The sequence below is a fragment of the Mugil cephalus genome, chromosome 23 (assembly GCF_022458985.1).
Source record: "Mugil cephalus isolate CIBA_MC_2020 chromosome 23, CIBA_Mcephalus_1.1, whole genome shotgun sequence".
In the NCBI taxonomy this organism is placed as follows: Eukaryota; Metazoa; Chordata; class Actinopteri; order Mugiliformes; family Mugilidae; genus Mugil; species Mugil cephalus.
In genome coordinates, this window is record NC_061792.1 from 7,136,451 (window position 1) to 7,156,109 (window position 19,659).

Genomic DNA, 19,659 nt, shown 5'->3' on the forward strand with positions numbered 1-19,659 from the left:
AGATCTTATGAAAAGATTTTCATGCATTAAAGTAGATCTGAGCCTTCCAGAATTGACTTTTTCGCCACAGATGATAAGAAGGACGATAAGGCCAGAGCCTGGGACAAGTAAGCTCTTTTCCATTATTTATTTTCTGTGTCATTTCCTGTTAGTGTAGTGGAACAGTTTTTGGAAAAAGACAGATATGAGGGGTCAGTAGTGCCACAGTGGTAATCAAAATCATCTCGTGTTGATAGCAATGAATCATTCAGAAAACGTTTATGTTGCCCCGTGTGCTTTATTTTTGCGTGTTTTGATTAATTACAACGAGTTACAACATAGGAATACACAATTATTACGAAATGTGATACGCCTCTCTACTCCGCACATTCCTATATGTAAACCACCAGTAGAAATACGTGCCAGATGTGGCACGACTAGGACAATATTGGAAGCAGGAAGTGGATACGTTATACTTGTCAACCGCCAAAGTAAGTACTTATTTTTTTTGTTGTTGTTGACAAATAATTGATAACTTTATGTCAAATAACTTGACACAGTTTTTAAGATTGTGTGACGAAGTCAATATATATAAATATATTAGGGCTAAAATAATAGTTTTTGTAGATTTAGGAAAAGCAGAAGAGACATGGTGATAGAAAACTGCGCAGGTAGGGAGGTGACCTGGGTGGATGGTTGGGTCAATAAAATGCTGGTAGCTCGTAGCTAATGCTAGCACCCTGTAAACACTGGTACACGGCCACAGAACAGTCAGGACGTTTTTAGATGGCAAGGTATTTTGTCCTCACATTCAGGGGACTTGTTCCAGCTATGTTGATGATTAAGGGAGACACATGTCCCATCATGAAAAATAATAAGAATCGAACAAGACTTAAAACAAAACAAAACAAAACAGAGTTAATTTTGGCTATGTCCTTCCAAATTTTTGTCATTTTCATAAATAGTTTGTAGTTTTGGCTTAGCTTTGCTAGCTGAGATTGCTTTGTCTTGTTTTATTTACAGACACAATCAAATAAAAAATAATTCCTTCCCATAATGCATGCCCTCTTGTCTCCGCTGCCCCGTGGCACTAATTGCCCTCCATATCTTCCAGGAACGTCCAGTGGATGCACCGACTCCAGAGGCGTGGATTCCCAGCACTGTTGTCTTCTTAGGGATAAATAGGCTCTTTGCCTTTAACACCACTGTACACCACTGTGCAGAGAAATGTAGCGCTAGCCTTCTGTCTCTTGTCTGCGCCCGAAAAAGATGTGCCGTCTCGTTGTTGCTAATTATAGCCAATCTTATTTCTACCACACCGACGCCTTATTGCATTATGGATGCCTCTGGAATGGTGTCCCTTCAAGATAGCGTGGGAATATCTCAGTAGAGGCTGTGCATCTCGGGGCTACATGCTCCAGCATCATCTCGCCCGCCTATAGCTGCCAGAGCATCTCATTTAGCGGAGGCTGTGTCATGCCTGTAGTCTGAGTCCCGTGCACGGGGATGCGTTTCTTTTCTCCGCCGCTGAAGACCTGATTTCCTCTGCATGCCGGATTTAACTCCGCGGGAGCGCTATGCGGGAGTATAAGGTGGTGGTGCTCGGCAGCGGCGGGGTGGGGAAGTCGGCGCTCACGGTACAGTTCGTCACCGGGACGTTCATCGAGAAGTACGACCCGACCATTGAAGATTTCTACAGGAAGGAGATCGAGGTGGATTCCTCTCCGTCGGTGCTGGAGATCCTCGACACGGCCGGCACCGAGCAGTTCGCCTCCATGAGGGACCTCTACATCAGAAACGGCCAGGGCTTCATCCTGGTCTACAGTCTGGTCAACCAGCAAAGTTTTCAGGACATCAAGCCCATGAGAGATCAGATCATCAGGGTTAAAAGGTGAGACAATGCCCACTTCATTGTGTAAACCCCCATTGTGTCCTAAATAGAGTATTGAACATGTTTAGGCCCCTTACATAGTCATATCCCAAGGCAATATGTATCACACAAGTTGGTTGTGTTATCAGGAAGGGTAGTTATTTACAATAATCATCCCTAAACACACCCTAATGTAAATATAATACATAGTTAACTTCATGGAGTACCACCTGGTATCCATTGAGGGCCCCTAAAAGTCAATGAACCCCAATGTAAATCTTTCGCTATCTTTTAAAGAATTTACATTGAGGCCTGGGAATCATCTCAGACTGCTATCCTCCCGGCTCCCTCCTCTTCCTCCCTCTACATGCTTCTGATCCAGAGCTTTTCGTGAGAAGCCACAGCCCCGCTCACATGTTCCTCATAAGAGTCCAGCTGGGGCTCACCTGTCATGCGTCGACCCCGCTGAACCCTCGCTGATGTTTCTCCGTGTGTCCCCTCGCTCATGACTAACCGTGGACGGCTTTGATCAGTTTCAGTCCATTACTCAACAAATCCGCTGAGCTCATCTCACGGCTGTGAGAGAAGGAGAGGGAGAGTGGAAGGAAAGCTGTGATCTTTGCGTTTTGGTGCTGACACATTGGTGTTTTTGGCAAAGAGCCTCCTGTAATTCGTTTAAGGACACCAACTGACGCTGAGGCTGCGACTACAGACTTTATGAATACATACAGTTTGCTCATTCATTTCCTTTTGTGTGGTGAGTTAGATCAGACCGACACCCCTCTTCAGGCCTGTGAGTCAGGTATAAAGGTGCAACAAGGAGGCTGCTTAGCTTAGCTTAGCAGGGAGACTGGAAACAGCTAACCAATTAACACTTTGGTTTTCAGTGTGAGGGTTCAAGGGTTGTCCCACTTTAAAATGGGATTGTAAAATGAGTCATTCAGAGAATAAAAAAAGCATGGAGAAAGTATAATAACCCAGATAAAGAGACACATTGCCCGAGCTCTGACTCATGCAGTTATCATCATGGGTAATTATTTGAGAGGAATAAAGAGGATATGCATCTTATTAAAAGTATTTTATCATGACACAGCTGCATTTTAAAAAAAATAATCTCTTGTGTTGCTCCTATTTCCCCTTTTCTGCAATTTGGACATTACACAACAAGGCTTCGGCATATATATATTTACCTAACTGCATACTGTTAATAATTCACCATTTGACCTGTATAGTTTGGCGCAGCTCCTTACAGCTCCACCGCCGGAGTGAACTGAATGCTCCCGTGGCGGGGGACGTCACAGGCCACGCAGCAGCAAGACAGCGTCACGGCTGGTGATGCACAGCAGGGCCGAATGCATGAGGGAACTCCTCTGAAATGAATAATATAATGAGGGATAAAACGCCACTGCGTCGCCTCCAGCCGGCCGCCACCCAAAGCAGCTGCCTGTGCTACACCAGCCGCCGTCATTGTCCTCAAGTGTATATCTATATATATATTTCATACTTTTATTTCTCACTGGTTCTGCTTTTGAAGTGGGGATTGCTACTGTATGCGCAAGGCTGCAGATGAGTAACATAACAAGATGCATGATCGGCTGGGTTTAGTTTTAAGGATCGTAGCTCATCTACACACGTGTAGGGCTTAATGAAAGTAACAATCAGCTCCTGGTCTCCATTAGCTGTCGTCAGGAGATCAGCCACGCTCCTCCCAAACTTCTTGCTGAGCCAGCAGCAGTAACAACAAGCGCCACGCAGAGCTGTAGTATGTGCCCACTCACTAGAACTTAATGGGATTGTGTTGGGTTGGAAGCCAAGAAGACATCGGGCCTCCATTAGGGAGTCCTATAAACCCAGAATGCTTATGCAGGGCTCTGTGTGTGGGAGCCAGTGAGCCCCTATACGCTGGGATGTTGCGCGGTGAAGGTGGCATGTGGAAACAACATGGCCGCCGCGGGATATCTTGGGTTTTATGGCCCACGGTGATTAAACAATACATTACTTTACCGGCTTAGGCAGCAACTAGTGGTGAGACCAGGGGTCTTCAAAGTTTTTCAGGCCAAGGACCCCCGAGGGCCCACCAGATGCAGTAAGGACCCCCTACCTACTATATGTGTTCTATATATATATATATTTATAAATATACATTTTGCATTCAATATAAAGCTATTCAATTATTTGCTTTACCTCCACTTCCTTTACTAAAATATGTTGGATTCATGTTAATGTGTATTTAAAGAAATTTAACAAAATATGTATGTATATGTATATATATAAAACAAATGTCTAATCAACCAAAGATTTTGGTACCTCCACAGACCCCCTGTTGAAGACCTATGGGGTAAACCTTAGCTGCAAAGATACATTTTTTGTTTGACACAATATGTGAATTTACACTTGTTACAACCAGGATATAGCATGAAATATGAGTATCTGCTACTGGTTAGCCTAGATGTAGCATGCTAGCTCCAGCTTCACACAGTGTTTGAAGCGCAGACACATGCTACCAATCCTTTCATTTAACTCTCAGGGAAAAGGTAATAGAGTAATTTAATTTGGCCGCACATGAGGTTGAGACACATTTTTTTGTAGTTTAAGCTGATGTTTTTTTAACCCTGTGGTGGTAAAATGTCCTCAGAAAGATTGTCTCTTTTTCGCATAAGCGGCCTACACGTGTTAAAATACACCGTCAGACATATTTTACCCCCCGCAGTCTCCAGCACCTCACCGACTAACCAAATAAACCCCCGTGTAAGCTGCTTTCTGTGAAAGCAACATCTGGGTGCAGCCCTTCTCCCAATCTAATAATCTCCTGCTCGCATGTTAAGGTTTATAGTTCTGTGAGGCCAGGAGGCGGAAGGACGTTCAAAGCACTCGAGCCGTGTTTTCACGCTGCACTGATGCTGTGTCTAATAGCAGGAGGTGAGCATCACGCACCGCTGAGTGGGAATCGGGTGGAGAGACCAAAACTACATATCCCAGGGGGCACTTTGGTGTAGGTACAAAGCAACTTCTTGACCTCGTGCTTTTAGTGTTTGCCATCAGGAAGGAAAGAGTTGTTAAAGCAGCCAGTTTGATTTAAGATATTAGCCAAGAAGAGCCACCAGTAAAGTGCTCATTGTTGGTGTGTGTGTGTGTGTAAAGTGCTTAACATATTTACTGCATTATGCTCTCTTAAGTGTTTTCACCATGCACTACCACTTATCATATTTAGAACTGCCTTGTTGCTTTCAGGCAGCTCTCCAGCATTTCTTCATTGTTCCAATCTGATCTGCTCGCACAGTTATTGTTCACGAGCTTTAAACCAAAGCTCTTGCATCCAGCTGTCGGTGGCAAATAGTTCGGAACAGATGTTCCTTTTCCAGTCTTGAGGCCTCAAGAGGTAACACAGCACCATAAAAAAAAACACAAATGCGAGAAAAAAAAAGTATTTTTTTCCCCTCTAATTCCTAGCTTGTTAATCATCTCACAACCACTTTAGTTTATCTTTAACCTCTTAGGGCTACAAAAAATACTTTGATGTGTATCTTGAATTTACCACATTTAGATGATTATCGCTGGATGTGGAAAAACACATTGGGATTCCAGATCCCAAGGCAATGAGTGGAAAATCTGCAACATACAGTGTATGCATTATTCAATGTTACAAACAGTTAACAATCACAGTTATTGTATTCTGGTTCCTTTTTGAGCAAATGAAATCACTTTGGTGAAACATCTGCAGGCCTCTTTAATTGGAATAACAAATATTAAAGGCACACTAGGAGTGCTGTTGTGCAGAGTAGTCATTTTGAACAGCAATTATAGCTTTTACCCATGGACGGGAAAAACAGATTATGTTTCAGTGACTGGAAAAATCTGCGATATATGTGTGTTTTGTTTGGTGTTACAAAAAGTTATTATGTTTTTTTTTTCTTTTTTTTCGGCAATTGAAATCGCCCTTTAGTGTGTGTAAACAACCAGACAATCAGTGCTTTCATAGTTGGGAAGTCAAATTATGGAATCCAGTGAACTGAAGAATTTGACCACAGGGGGTGCTATTATACAGAGGAGTCATTTAAGAACAGTAATTATCGTTTTTTTTTTTGTTTTTTTTTCCCTAAAATTGCTTTAGTGTTGTAGCATGTGTATATGTACAACAACCAGACAATCAGTGTTCTTGTAGAAGGAACATCTACAGAGGTGTTTGATTGTAATAAAAAATATTAAAGGCGCACTGTGGAGAATTTGACCACAGGGGGTGCTATTGCAAAGAGTAGTCATTTAAAATGAGCTACTTCGAAACAATAACCTTTAAGTGAACTAGCTCCAAAGAAAAATCAACTGTCAAATGCTTGAATCACCACCTCTAGCTTCTATTTTTTTTTTTTCGTTTGGAGCATAAAATTTTATTACTCACTTTGGATTCCTGTGATTCTTTTCAGTACAGATCATCAGCAGTAACTGAGCTAATGAGTCTGGGAACTACTGTAAACTGAGGAAAAAAAAGGAGATTATCTGGAGCTGAGCTCCAGTGTTGAAGATGGAAATGAAGCTCGGGGTATCGTCATAAAAAAAATAAAATAAAAGAGATTCTCCATCTGCTTTTCGCAGGCCTCTCTCCTTCTGTTTGTTGTTTTGTTTCCCAGCTTTCTTCTTATGCCGATGAGATGCCAGGGCGCGACAGAAACATTAGCAACATTAGAAGCTTTGTTCCTCAGCAGTGACACCCTTTGGGAGTTAACGGAGTGTAGGCGCTATATGTTGTGTGATGTTTCTGTCCGGTTCCACCAGCAGATACACGGCCGGCTGTCACGGAGAGTAGCTGCTCCAACTGTTAATTAACAGCAGATGCAGGGAGCAAAGAGGCGGCTGCAGGGCTGGAGGGCTTCACGTTGGAGATGCCTGACTGTTCTTTTGTAGTCTGTGTGTGTGTGTGTGTTGGCCGATGCTGTGGGGATTGTGAAAAGTGAAGTCACTGTAGCTATTTAGCACAGCAGGTAGCCTTAAAAAAGTCGGTTGTACCCCGAGGCTCAACGGAAAAATTCGAGGGCCGTCTTTTTTTTTGTGAGTTATAAACACCGTGTGCGGGTGGGTTGGTGTGTTTGCCTCGTTCCCAACAGTTGGAATAACATCCTGCGGAGGTAATAGGCACTAAGTAGGTTGAACTAGTTGGAAGTCATTCAGGGTTCCACATGTTCAACCTGTGGCTTTTCGCCTATTGAGGAGCAGACGACGGTTTCTTTCTCTGCGTGTCGTTCTGAAATGGATTTTTGCAACAATATTTTAGAAAGCAATACAAATTCCGCAAAAAATTTGCGGATCATTTGTTGAGCCGTCGGCCACCTGCTGTTGTCAGTTGTGTAAATCCAACGTGGCTTCACTCCCGCTGCATTTTGAAAACAAAAAGCTGCACATTTATACAGCTGCCAGACATTCCGTCTGAGCTGATATAATCCCCAAAGTCAATGGTTTCCAAGAACTAGTTCCAGGAATAAGTTAGTAAAATGTGTTATTTTTTTCCCTGACACCTCAAGAAACCACAATGTGGGTGATGATACCTTAAAATGTGACGTTATACGGTGGGTGTAATGGTGGGAGAAAACAGAGGGTCACAGTAAACAACATGTCCCTGGCAGCAGAGTTAGCAAGTGAGTGGCAGTGGCTGAGGAGGAAACAAGCTAGCTGGGGAACATACTGAAGGTAAGGCTAGATGAGTGGTTTTAGTAGTTAGTAGTGGTGGATACATGGAGGGGGGTGACTCCAGGACACTGGAACTCACTGTTAAGCGTTCTTGAGGTGTTGTGGGCCAAACTTAACGAAACATCGGTGACTGGTGGAGCTGGTGTCTTCTTGTAGGTTGCTAGCCAGTAGCTGACTGCTAGCCTGCTGGTCGGGATATTTTCTTCTAAAAGTATTTTGCCTGGGATCTTGGCACAAGGGATTGCCCGGGATACATCTTATCCTGTGTATGTACTTAAAGCTGGACACAAAAACTGTAACCAAATCAGACCTGTATCAAACGTGCTTCAAACTCCATTTATTTTTTAAACTGTTGACAAAATGCTAATGCTAACTGTTTAAGTTTCATTGATGCTAGTAGCTTGATTTCATAGACGAAAACTACAACCACTAAGCAATGACGTTTAAGACCAAAACAATGAGCTCAAAAAGGCTAAATGGCTAAAGCTATATTGAAGAATTGACCTTTTAATGTAATGCATCATTAAAAAAAACGTGTTTGTTGCCGCTTTCAAATTTCAAAATAAAAGCAGAAATTATAAAGCATGACTTCTATTAGTTTTAATGATCTTGCTAGTTGACACGGAGCTAGTTATTATAATATCTTGCAGACAGAGATGTTTAACACTCCAAACACTGACTCACATATAATTCAATAACACATTATAATAAACCACTAAATCCCTGTACGACAGCTTTTCATCCTGCTGTGCTGAACAGTTAACTCTTCGTGTGGTGAGGAGGGAGCGGTAGTTTGATGCCGCAACAAAATCATACTCCCCGCCCGCCCTCCCCGGAGTAGCTGGCTCTCCCTGTGTCTTTGTAGTTATATATAGAGTTTCTCCTGCAAGGCTGTCAGATTGCATTTGTCTGTATGATGCTCTCCTTGTTCACACTTCACACCCTCTAGACTCCAGCTTTCCAAACACACACAGGCCGCGCGAGATGCTCGTCCTGCTGAGGTCAGCTGCTGTTTGCGAGCGTGTGTGTTAGAGCGCGCCGGCTGTGTGGGAAAATGTCAAGCTGCAGGGACGTCCGTGGCATTTGAGCTTTTCCGAGATCCGCATTTCTTGACAGTCCTCGACTTGTGGACTCAAAATGCCGGCATTACTTTCAAGTATTTGCGCATTTTTTTTTGCTAAGATTTACTTTTTCTATTTTGGATTTGCCTGTGAACGAGAGGGAGTTCGGAGACGAGCGTGACCCTTCAAAGTCTCGCTCGAGGATACCCAAGAGTGTCCGTAAGTGTCCTCCTCTGCTCCGCTCTCATTCCTCCGAGCCCCCCCTCCCCGCTCCCCATCTCTCTTGGCCCTCTTTAGCTCGCCGAGGACGCTTGCCAGCTCTTTTCCACGCCTCAGCTCTTCTCCCTGGCCGAGCGGCGTGGCAGCAGGCCACCAATTTGGAGATAAGAGCCTATTTCTCAATAGCACCAGCAGATCAATAAGCCCAGCTTGGAAAGCACTTAGGGACGATTGATGGCGCGGGCTATTAGGTGGTGTGTGCCATTACCTGTTGTGAAAATATATGCACACACTGTAACTGACACTCGGTAGTTGTTTCATCTGAGGAAACACGTAGGGGGGTCTTAACTGTACCTCTTGTATCGCTGTATATCTTGGATTCAAATAAAGTCTAGCATTAGCCAATCGTCACTCTTATTTTAGCTCTGTTTTGGCCTCCACCGCCTCCTGAGACGTGCAGCTCTTCATCTAACAGCTCGTCATTGCTCTTCCATGGTGCGCTAAGCTAACAGACGTACGCCCCACACAATAACCTCGTGTTTTGCAAGTAAAAGAATTTGGATTCTTAGGAAACTTGATAGATTAACTCAATATATTTTTTTTTGTGTGTGAGAGTCTCCACAGACACCCGCAACACATTAAGCAGTTACAGTGAGCTGAAAGCAGCTTCAGAGCTTCAAATCCGAGGAGAACCGTGAGCTATTTTCCAATACAAGCGACACCCTTCACATTGAGTTAGCCTTTTCGTCCGCCGCTCACATGAAATATTAATCACAGGCTGCTCCTTTAATTTGAAGTCGACTTTTCCTGTTTGTAATATTAGTGGATCAAACCTTTAGGAAGTGTTTTTTTTTTTTTTTTCCTCAACTGACATGTGTTGCTGTAGAGCTTTTAATGCTAAATAAGAAGCAGAACATGTCTGTTTCCAGGGCCAATGTCCGCGTCCTCCCAACCACGTGAGAGCAGCACATTAGCTTTATTCAATTATTCAATAACTTATTCCATTACTCTCCCCCAGCCTGGTTTTCCTTCTATCGATGGCTCAGAGGGAGGAGGAGGAGGAGGAGGAGGAGGGCCGGGGGTCGTGATGGACGCTCGCAAGGCCAAGAGATTTTACACAAGAATTGGGAGCCCAAAAAAGCCGTGAGTAAATACATGGAGCATATTTTTGTGGTGACAGTTTTGTAATTGGACTGGTATTAGACGCCCGGGGGGTGATGGGAGCCTCCTGGGAAGCTGGAACTGTTTATCGCTCTCCTTTTGCTCCATTGTGCATTGTTGAAATCCTGTATTGTTTCTGCATCCAACAAATACAGTATTTAGGCCAGCAACACACACACACACACACACACACACACGGCTGGAGTTTAGTTTCCCTCCCTCTCTTAGGAAGTTCCTATGTTTAACAGAGCAGATTCCTGATGAGCCCTCTGCTCTCGTTCGCAGGTACCAGCAGGTGCCGGTGGTGCTGGTGGGGAACAAGGTGGACCTGGAGGAGGAGAGGGAGGTGTCCCCCAGCGAGGGCCAGGCGCTGGCCGAGGACTGGGGCTGCCCCTTCATGGAGACGTCCGCCAAGAGCAAGACCATGGTGGACGAGCTTTTCGCCGAGATCGTGAGGCAGATGGATTTCTGCCCTCTGCCAGACCGGAGAGAGGCCTGCTGCCCCGCCTGCAGCGTACAGTAGCAGTCGATGAGTCTGAGGGAGGGAGACGGGGAGGGGTGGGGGTGAGGGGGTGATGGATGGGAGGGGAGTAGAAATTAGAGTGCAAATGTATTCGTGTTAGAGAGCCCGAAGACGGAGGAGTTTAAAGGAAAATCCACTGTTGAAATCACGTCTTCTCCCTCCACCTGCTTTCCATCCGAGTCTAGTGGTTCAAGAGGCATTCTGGGAAACGTGGTGAAATCACAAACTGAGGCGGGGGTCAATTTAAAGCAGGTCGAGGGGGAATTATCACTTCTCAACACGCGAGGTGGACTTTCCCAGCGGGCTCCGACGTCCGTCGACGGCCGCTGGCGATTGTTCGGGCGTCCGTTTTCCCGGGGTTTCCCAAAGGCAGCACGGTGCCAAAACCATCCTGAAAGCCATCAACTAAAAGGATAGTCATAGTGCTAAATGCTTTTGGGAAAGCAGCCATAGGTCTGAGCAGGGATGGCAGCACGCTCAGCAGTTTTATTAGCCCTGATTCCTTCTGCTTTTTTTTTTTTTTTTTTTTTTTTTTTTGCACTTTTCTGACTTTTCTGACGGTGCAAGGTCCAACCACCCGAAACAGATGAGCAACACCACTGTGAAGGAGGGAAGGAGTCATACTGGATGTTCATTTTACCGCAGGCCCGCCTAAATATGAATGAATGAAAAGATGTACGAATGTCTAATAAATATTAAAACAAATGAATAAATAAATAAACGAGGCACCTTTGGGGAAATTCCTGCAGAAGATCCCAAATGTTGATGTACTGTGGATGATGTGTGCGTGGAGGGAGTTGTGCTGTCACACTGACATTGAGTACAATCAATCCCACCCAAAGAGACCGTATCAATCAATCAATCAGTCAGTCATTGTCGGACACTCGTCTTTACACACTTACAGATAATACAAATGCCTTGTTACATTGTTTGAACTTCAGTGTCAGTGTGTAGGTCATCTATCTTAAGTCACATCAGTTAGTGGTTCAATGTCAGAAACACTTATTTTCAACAAAAAACAAAAAAATAAACCTTTATGCACAACTTGGCCATGTTTTATTGTTCTTCTTCTCCTCTATGTCACATGATTTGTGAAAATCGAGCAGCAACCTGGCACTGCTGATGATTCACGATGCTGTTGGTCCCACTCCTCGCTGCTGATTGTGGTCCTGAAAATCCAACGAGCATTTGTCAAATTCCCAGCGCCATTAGAGTCCATTAGAGGATGAAATCTCAGACGTGAGATTTTAGATACAAGATCATAACTTTTGAACTCCACGCAATCAGCATAAGAGCAGCGGCCTTAAGCGGAGGACATTAAAGAGTTATTAGACAGAGACGTAGCCTATTATGTTGCGTTAAATGAGTGAACGAGTTAAATGAATACCAACAGCGACACCTGCTGTCGTAAACCAGAGCAGCGCTTGGTCCCGTAGGTCACGTGGAACTCCCGGCTCCTGATATACGTTCCGCCCCGGACCCAAATATACGTTGCACATCCAGCAGGCATGGCGTCCTTCAACCACAAGCGCCTGTAACAGACATTTATTAAATTCCTCGACTGTATTTATTTGATATATATAGTTTTTTTTACTTTAGCTGCAGTAATTGTTCGTCACCATGGCGACGAGGACCGTGCGTCAACTTTTGCAGCGTCGTAAGTACCCCGCTAGCCGTTTAGCATTAGCATGGGGGCTAGCCCACAGCTCGTCTCCTTGATAAAATACGTAATATTGTAAAAATTATTTTTTACAAGGAGGACAATAACTTATTGAGTGTCTCACTAAGATATTCCAAGTAGCTATGTGGATATATAATACTGTATACGCGTACATATGTACATTAAATGTCTCGCAAATACATTTCTTCGGCTTAAAATGTATTAGATACTGTACATAGTTTTATTCATTTTTATTTTTTAAGTAAAAGTAAAAAGTAAAAGTAAATAAATATAAGTAAAAAAAGTAAATAACATATGTTAAGTATATTGCATATATTGATAAGATGGTTTAAAAATATTTTTAATATTTTTATCCTAATAACTGAAGCCTACATTTCCCACAATGCAACTGCAGAGTAGCGTTGAACGACTAATCCGTTCCGAATTGAATCATTTCTGTAAGAATATCCATTATACACATACTATCCACTTTACATGCCCTATACAGTCTCTTTTAAATAGTACTTTTGGCACATATATCTGTGATTTATCTATTTTTATTAAGAGTACTCTAATAGTTAGAAGCAGTTGATACCTCCTCGTTTGTGCCTGAATCCAAACGTTCATTGATCCCCAGGTTTTGCGTCGGCCTCGGCCGCCCTGCGTCCGTCTCCCGCCGAGATCCTCGGCCAGCGCAACGCCGTCTTCTCCAGAGAGCAGGCCCGGCAGCGCGCCCTGTACCCCCGCATCGAGAAGATCGAGGTGTCCATGCAGGGCCCCGGACTGGACGGCACGCTGCTCATCATGAACAAGGGCATGTCCACCCCGCTGAGCTGCGCCAGACGTAAGTGGGAGCGGACTCTGATCTAGACTCCCCCCCAGTCAGTCGGGTCCGGGTTTGTGGTTTCTGATGAACTTCCCCGATTCCCGCAGATCTCACCGAGCATCACGTGACGAGCTCGGCCCTGGCCCTGGTGGACGGCGAGCCGTGGCCCCTCCACCAGCCCCTCACCCGCTCGTGCTCGCTCAGTCTGCTCACGTTCAAGGAAAAGGACCCGACGCTGGTGAACCAGGTATGAGGCGGAACATCTAAACAGAAGGAGGACTCGGCCAGTCAGCGAGCAGCTTTAAATACGTCTTGTTGTGCTCCCTTCAGGCCTACTGGCGATCCTGTGCTGCCCTCCTGGGTCAGGTGCTGGAGACGGCCTTCAAGGATGATTACACCGTGGAGCTGCTCAGCACACCAGAGGTGCCAGGTACGAAGGGTTGGAAATTTGATGAGTGGTCCTAGGGGTTAGATACATCATTTGATTTGATTGTATATCACGTATTTCCCCGCAGTGACTTCAGGGGCCTTCTGCTGTGACGTGGTGCTCGACTCTCAGCTCGACTCGTGGACTCCCTCTGAGGTGGGAGCTCAGTTTGTGTTTTGGTCATGTACTGTAGTGCACAGGGTGGACCACTAGAGGTCAGACTCTACTGGATGACAGTATGTTAGACAGAGTCAAATCATGGGTGCAAATCACATCATGTGTTATTGCTGCTTCCCTATGGGCATCGCTGGATGAATATTGGTTAGATGGAGCCGACGTGGCCCCCACAAAAAACGTGACCAGCTCAGAATCAATCAGCATAGTGGGAAAGCTCAGACCCCCCCCCCCACTTGGCCAGACTCTCTAATATAGAGCAGAATTCGTCCTCATCCTCTTAGCTATTGTTGCTAATCAGTTAAATGTGACTAGACGGGGAATCCTAACACGGCCGTTTGTTTGTTTCTAGGAGTCGTTGCGTTCTCTGACCAAAGGGGCCCAGCAGCTAATCCACAAGAACCTGGCCTGGGAGCCTTTAGAAGTGGCCCCATCCGTGGCGCTGGAGGCCTTCGCTCACAGCAGGTAGAGTGGTGTGTGACAGCTATATAAATAAATAAATAAATAACAAGAAGAAGAAATCTCACTGAGCTGACTGTGTCTCTCCCAGGTGTAAACAGGAAGAGGTGGAGCAGAAAGCCTCACAAAACCCCAAAGGCAGAGTGATGCTCTACAGGTGTGGAGACCACGTTCTGCTGAGTGGGGGCCCCCTGGTGGCCAGGACAGGCCTGTGCTTCCAGTACGAGGTGACGGCCCTCCACAGCCTGGGAGAGGGACCCTGGGGCCTCCGTCGTAGAGCCCAGGGCCTCTCGCTGCCTCTGCAGCTGCAGGTACAGATGTGTTTGTTTACACTTCACTTTTTCTTCTTCTTCTTAAATAAAAAATAAATGCGAGTCACCACGTCTCCTCTCCCCTTCAGGCTCACCACACAGTCTGGAGGAAGCTGAGGCAACGAGCAGAGAAACTGGTAAGAAGTCACTTTTTTTTTATATCTTTATTCTATCCAACAGTACTTAAAGCTCCTCAGTACTCCAGCCATCACTTCATATTTCACCAAGCAGCCAGAGGTGAGGATTTAACACTTCTATTTTTACTGCTCTGCATTATTACTTTGGCAAACACAGAGTGTAATCTCCAAACGCAGTCCTCATCCTCATCACGAAGGACAAACGGCTGTTTTTCTAAACTCGACATCAAAAAAAAACAAAAAAAAAAAAACGCAGACAGGAGATCCAAGGAGAAGAGTATTTTTAAATCTGCAAGTTCCGGACATTTGTGACACTTGGATCGTGTCTGTCTGCATAACCGGAGCACCGAAGGAGGAGAAGCATAAAATCAAACTAGGCTACGAGTTAATTTTGGATGGAGATATCTTTCGCTGCAGCTTTTCTGGCATTCAAAAAAAAAAAAAAAAAACCTGATGTACTCATTAATGGAGTCATTGGCAACCGGTGACATACTGTGCTCTGTGGCCTACATTTCATTTGGATATTCGCATATATTATTTGCAGCTAATTCATCACGATTTCCATGATTTATGACTTTTTTAAAAAAACACGGCTTCTTTTATTCAGGTGGACGTACCCGAACCTAAAGAAGAAGTGACCCCGTCTTCTCCTCCTGACTCCGACCGGCCCCCACCCTCTGTGTAACCTCCCACACACCGTTATTATATCACATCCGATTGTATCATTAGTTTAACGTACAAAAAAAAAATAAATGTCTCTGTGTCTCATCCACTGTTCTTCTTAAATTGCGTAGACAACCGAAGCAGCGTGTGCGTGTACATTGGCCGAAGGTGCAGCTGTTGTGTCTGTCGCTCGTCAAACAGGTGGCCCTCAGTCATGTGAGTGTGTGTGAGAAAGCGATTCGATTTGTTTTTCCCTGGATTCCATTCACTTTGACACGTTAGACACGGCGCTGACGCTAACAAACACGGACGATTACCGCTTAACAATCCTCTGACATCTGAGCGCCTTGTGTGTGCAACAAACATAATTGTGGATCGCCATTAACATGTTTTTGCTGTAAACTCCATCGCGGCCCCTGCGCAGCTGTTCCTCCCACTCCTGCTCCCCCACCCCCAACACACAGAGAGAGTTGAGATGTTTGAACTGCTGCCTGAATTTTTCACTGCTGTACTTTGGCAACAACAAACCTGAATGTTATGTCTGAAGATTTGTTTTGCCCACGACAGTATAGTGTTGTATATGTATATTAAAAAGTATAAAGTTGTCCGTATGTTTATATCTAGCTACAATTAAACATCGGTTCCTCCCTATAACATGGTTCAGTATTTGGAAGGACAAAAAAAAACAAGGACTAATACCACGACCTGGGACCTCTAGGATCATGAATGGGCTGAAGCCTGGGACACGGAAATCCGTTCCCAGAGAGAACGTTTTAACTGCCCCTATAGGTATAGCTATTGTTAATGCAATAGTAATGTAATTAAGTAAGTTAAGTAACTTCTTTCTAATTTAGTAACTATTTTTAAGTTACTTTGTTATTTAGTAACTTAAGTTATGTTCAACATTTTGTAAGTTACTTTTTTACCACATTCAAAAACCATTATTTTACTAATTTCATAATCTTATATAAATGTTGGCTAATTCAATTCAAAATCATCAAAATTCTTCCATCATTTTTTCCTTCCTCTTTTCTCCCTTTGACTTCCTCAACTCTTGTTTTTTTTTTCTCTTCCCTCCCTTCACTGTAAAACTCCAGCCTCTCGTAGCTCTGGGTCCTATAACCCCCTCCTTCTGTTGCTCGGAAACCGCGGGGGAGGACACGGCCCCCCCCCGGCCTGCTACTGCAGGGATGTTTGGTGGATCCAGGCCCCCGGCCACGGATGGGAATCGAACCAAGCTCTTGCGACTTCCAGTCGCGGTTGAAACCCACCACGCCACCGACGGCCCTTCACACTTGAACCTTCTTTCTGAGCGCTTTTAAGTCTTCGCTTTGGAATCTGGACTTCAAAACACACTGACCCTGATAAGATTTGAACCCATGACTTCATGACTGCCAAGCAGTCTCCTAACAGCCCGCGCTGTTGGATCAGACAGGTGGTTGAATGGCGTTGACACAATTTGACTCTTCACTTTGGGTGTTGGACTTTAAAAATCACCAGCACCGATAAGATTTGAACCCATGTTCTCAGAGTCTCCAGACCGTCATCTATCAGGTTGAGCTATTTGACCACATGGCTCTGACCTTTCTTAAGAGTTTTATATTCTTCACTTTCGGTGGTGGACTTTAAAAACCACTGGACGTCATAAGACTCGAACCCAGGCCTTAAGAATGACAACACAGTCCTTCAACAGCCTGAGCTATCTGACCACACACCCACCATCTTTCTCATAGCTTTTCATTCTTCACTTTGGGGGTTGGACTTCAAAAGCTCCTGAGTGTCATCAGGCTTCAACCAAAATCTTAACAGCAAGAGATTCCTCAAACAGGCTGCACTATTTGACCACATGTTTCCAGCCTTTTCTTTTGGTGTGGAACTTCAATAAGAATTTAACCCACGCCTTCAGAATCCCTAAGCAGCTTGCAATTTACTCACTTGTGCTTAATGAAATCCATATTGTCAAATTAACTGCAGATGGACCAAACACTTGAAGCTATCAGAACGGAGATAATAACATACAAGATCTCCTCCAGACCACTCTAGTACTCAGAGCACCAGTTGAGATAATTATGTTTAATTGACCTTACGTTAATGAGCCTTCAGCTGCAGTCCAGCCAACAGAAAACACCACGGACATATGTATCAAGCATTAAAATAAAGACTCCTACACCAGAATGTTCTTTATTGACTCCACCTTCAACACGATCATCACCCACATGCCGTCTTTCTGACGAGCCCAGTCAGGATTGGGCTAGGGTCTTCAGTTAGCATTCTTACAAAGATTGGCACTCCACCAGGTTATGTCCTCGGCCCCATCTGGAACTGGATCGTTGAGAGTGTCTCGACCAGCTGCATCGCTGTGTGGTACGGCAGCACTACCGCCTTGGATGATTTGTATACAGCTGGGGATTCGAGTGAATGGGAAAGAAGAATTTCATTGTAAAGGGTTTTGTACATGTTTCTATACTGTGCAAACAAACAATCAAACCCATGTCTTCAGAACCATCAGAGAGGCTCGTACCCAGATGTACCCAGTAGTCGTAAGGCAGACAGTCAGATAGACAGATATATACTTGATTTATCCTGTGGGGAATTTGGTGTCCAGTAGCTTTATTGCATAGAAACATATGCAGTGGTGTGAAAAAGTGTCGGCCCCTTCCTGATTTTTTTTTTTTTTTTTTGCATGTATGTCACATGTAAATGTTACAGCTCATCAAACAAATTTAAATATAAGTCAAAGATAATACACGTAAACACAAAATGCAGTTTTTAAATTAAGGTTTTTACTGTAAAGGGGCAAAAAAAAAAAAAGAAAAATACATGACCCTTTGTGTAGACCACAGATCCTCAAAAGCTGGACAAGATCCAAAGAAATTCAGGAACAAATGAGAAAGAAAGTCTTTGAGATCAATCAATCAGTGTTCATGACTCCACCATAAGAAAGAGACTGGGTTACAATGACCTCATGGCAGAGTTCAAAGACCACAATGATCATGATCAAAAAGAACAGAAACCTCAGTTTGGCCAGAAAACATCTTGATAATACTATGTGTACTGATGAGACAAAAATTGAATCTTTTAGGAGCTGTGTGTCCCATTAAATCTGGTGTAAAAGTAACACAAAGAACATCATAGCAACAGTAAAATTTGGTGGTGGTAGCGTGATGTTCTGGGGTCGTTTTGCTGCTTCAGGACCTGGAAGACTTTCTGTAATCAATGGAACCATGAATTCTGCGTCTACCAGAAAATCCCGAAGGAGAAAGTCTGGCCATCTGTTCATGACCTCAAGCTGAAGAGAACTTGATCCAAAATGATCAAGAAAAATGATCCAAAATACACCAGCAAGTCCACCTCAGAATGGCTGAAGAAAAACTAATTGAAGTCAAAGTCCTGACCTGAATGAGAGATGTTATGGCATGACCTTAAAAAGGAGGTTCATGCTGGAAAACCCTTCAATGTGGCTGAATTATAATAATTCACCAAAGATGAGTGGAGCAAAATTCCTCCACAGTGCTGGAAAAGACTCACTGCAGTTATTAGGTTTAGGAGGCGATCACTTTTACACACAGGGCCATGCACATTTGGATTTAGTTTCCCCTCAGTATAAAAACCTTCATTTAAGAACTGCATTTTGTGTTTACTTTGACTAGAATTACAATGTGAATCTGAAACATTTAAGTGTGACAAACGTGCAAAAAGATAAGAAATCTGGAAGAAGGCCAACACTTTCTCACACCACTGTAAGTTACATAATAATAATATGAATACATAATGCAGTGTATAAATAGACAGTAGTGGCAGCAGTGACAATGACAACAGTCCAGATGTTTCCTCACAGGGAGGTAAAAAAGTTAAGAGAACCTAAACCCATATCTCCAGAACCACCAGAGATATCTGACCACACCTCACCTTTGTTTCTTTTCATTCTTCACTTTGGGCGTTCAAAAGCTCCTGGGTATTCAAAAGATTTTATTTAAAAGCCTTTCTTTCCCCAGCACCACATCGTCTGTAAACTTTGTTGTACCTCTGTGAGTGGAGATCCTTCAAGTCCTTGACGTTCCCAAGATCATGTCAGCCACAGTGGATCACAGCAGGACCTCTGGATCAGCTCATCCTTCGACACCAGGACTGGACCCGTCACCCGAGTCCTAACAGAGCACCAGTTTAGATTATTAATTAACCCTACATTAATCAGTCATTAGCTGCAGTACATCTAGCAGAAAAGCCATGGACATATGAGGTTTCTATGTGTAATAAGCAGTAGAAGAAGCATGACATAGTTAGTAAGTCATTTTCTTTTAGGGTTTGTTCAGTGTGCGGTCAAACTTTTTTTTTTTTAGTCGCCACACCTTGTTGCCATACCCACTTGACTCCCGCTATGTGGCCACCAGGCAGTGCAGTGCGCGTCTTGGACACGGCGCTGCGCTCTCGCCGCTCCGCCGCTCTGAGCTCACCCCGCCCTCCCTCCCTCGCTCCAACTCCCATCTCCATCAGCTCCCAAACGGCACAA

At 44.2% G+C, this 19,659-nt stretch overlaps 2 protein-coding genes and 2 long non-coding RNA genes across 4 annotated transcripts; 2 read left to right on the top strand and 2 right to left on the bottom strand.

Moving 5' to 3' along the window:
* The first annotated feature begins 922 nt into the window (after window positions 1-922).
* Window positions 923-11,540, top strand: LOC125001137 (ras-related protein Rap-2a-like). The gene is made up of 2 exons (XM_047577018.1): window positions 923-1,870; window positions 10,255-11,540. The coding sequence occupies exons 1-2, from the start codon at window positions 1,557-1,559 to the stop codon at window positions 10,490-10,492; spliced, it is 552 nt and encodes a 183-aa protein (XP_047432974.1). The 5' UTR covers window positions 923-1,556; the 3' UTR covers window positions 10,493-11,540.
* Window positions 11,363-12,892, bottom strand: LOC125001142. Its single transcript, XR_007111527.1, has 2 exons — window positions 12,748-12,892; window positions 11,363-12,024 (listed from the first exon to the last, which is right to left on the bottom strand). It is a non-coding gene; the product is annotated as an uncharacterized LOC125001142 (long non-coding RNA).
* On the top strand, window positions 11,972-15,754 carry mrpl39 (mitochondrial ribosomal protein L39). Its single transcript, XM_047577013.1, has 9 exons — window positions 11,972-12,149; window positions 12,790-12,996; window positions 13,086-13,225; window positions 13,309-13,408; window positions 13,494-13,561; window positions 13,932-14,044; window positions 14,130-14,349; window positions 14,439-14,486; window positions 15,094-15,754. The coding sequence occupies exons 1-9, from the start codon at window positions 12,113-12,115 to the stop codon at window positions 15,169-15,171; spliced, it is 1,011 nt and encodes a 336-aa protein (XP_047432969.1). The 5' UTR covers window positions 11,972-12,112; the 3' UTR covers window positions 15,172-15,754.
* Window positions 15,755-16,217: 463 nt separating this feature from the next.
* On the bottom strand, window positions 16,218-19,587 carry LOC125001141. Its single transcript, XR_007111526.1, has 2 exons — window positions 19,174-19,587; window positions 16,218-17,551 (listed from the first exon to the last, which is right to left on the bottom strand). It is a non-coding gene; the product is annotated as an uncharacterized LOC125001141 (long non-coding RNA).
* Between the last annotated feature and the right edge of the window lie 72 nt (window positions 19,588-19,659).

What these genes read in the sequence shown, in the direction of transcription:
- LOC125001137 (XM_047577018.1), top strand. Translation starts at nt 1,557, where the DNA reads ATGCGGGAGTATAAGGTGGTGGTGCTCGGCAGCGGCGGGGTGGGGAAG. An exon ending in CAGATCATCAGGGTTAAAAG is followed by an intron (nt 1,871 to 10,254) that starts GTGAGACAATGC and finishes TCTCGTTCGCAG; the next exon opens with GTACCAGCAGGTGCCGGTGG.
- mrpl39 (XM_047577013.1), top strand. Translation starts at nt 12,113, where the DNA reads ATGGCGACGAGGACCGTGCGTCAACTTTTGCAGCGTC. An exon ending in CAGCACACCAGAGGTGCCAG is followed by an intron (nt 13,409 to 13,493) that starts GTACGAAGGGTT and finishes ATTTCCCCGCAG; the next exon opens with TGACTTCAGGGGCCTTCTGC. An exon ending in CGCTGCCTCTGCAGCTGCAG is followed by an intron (nt 14,350 to 14,438) that starts GTACAGATGTGT and finishes TCTCCCCTTCAG; the next exon opens with GCTCACCACACAGTCTGGAG.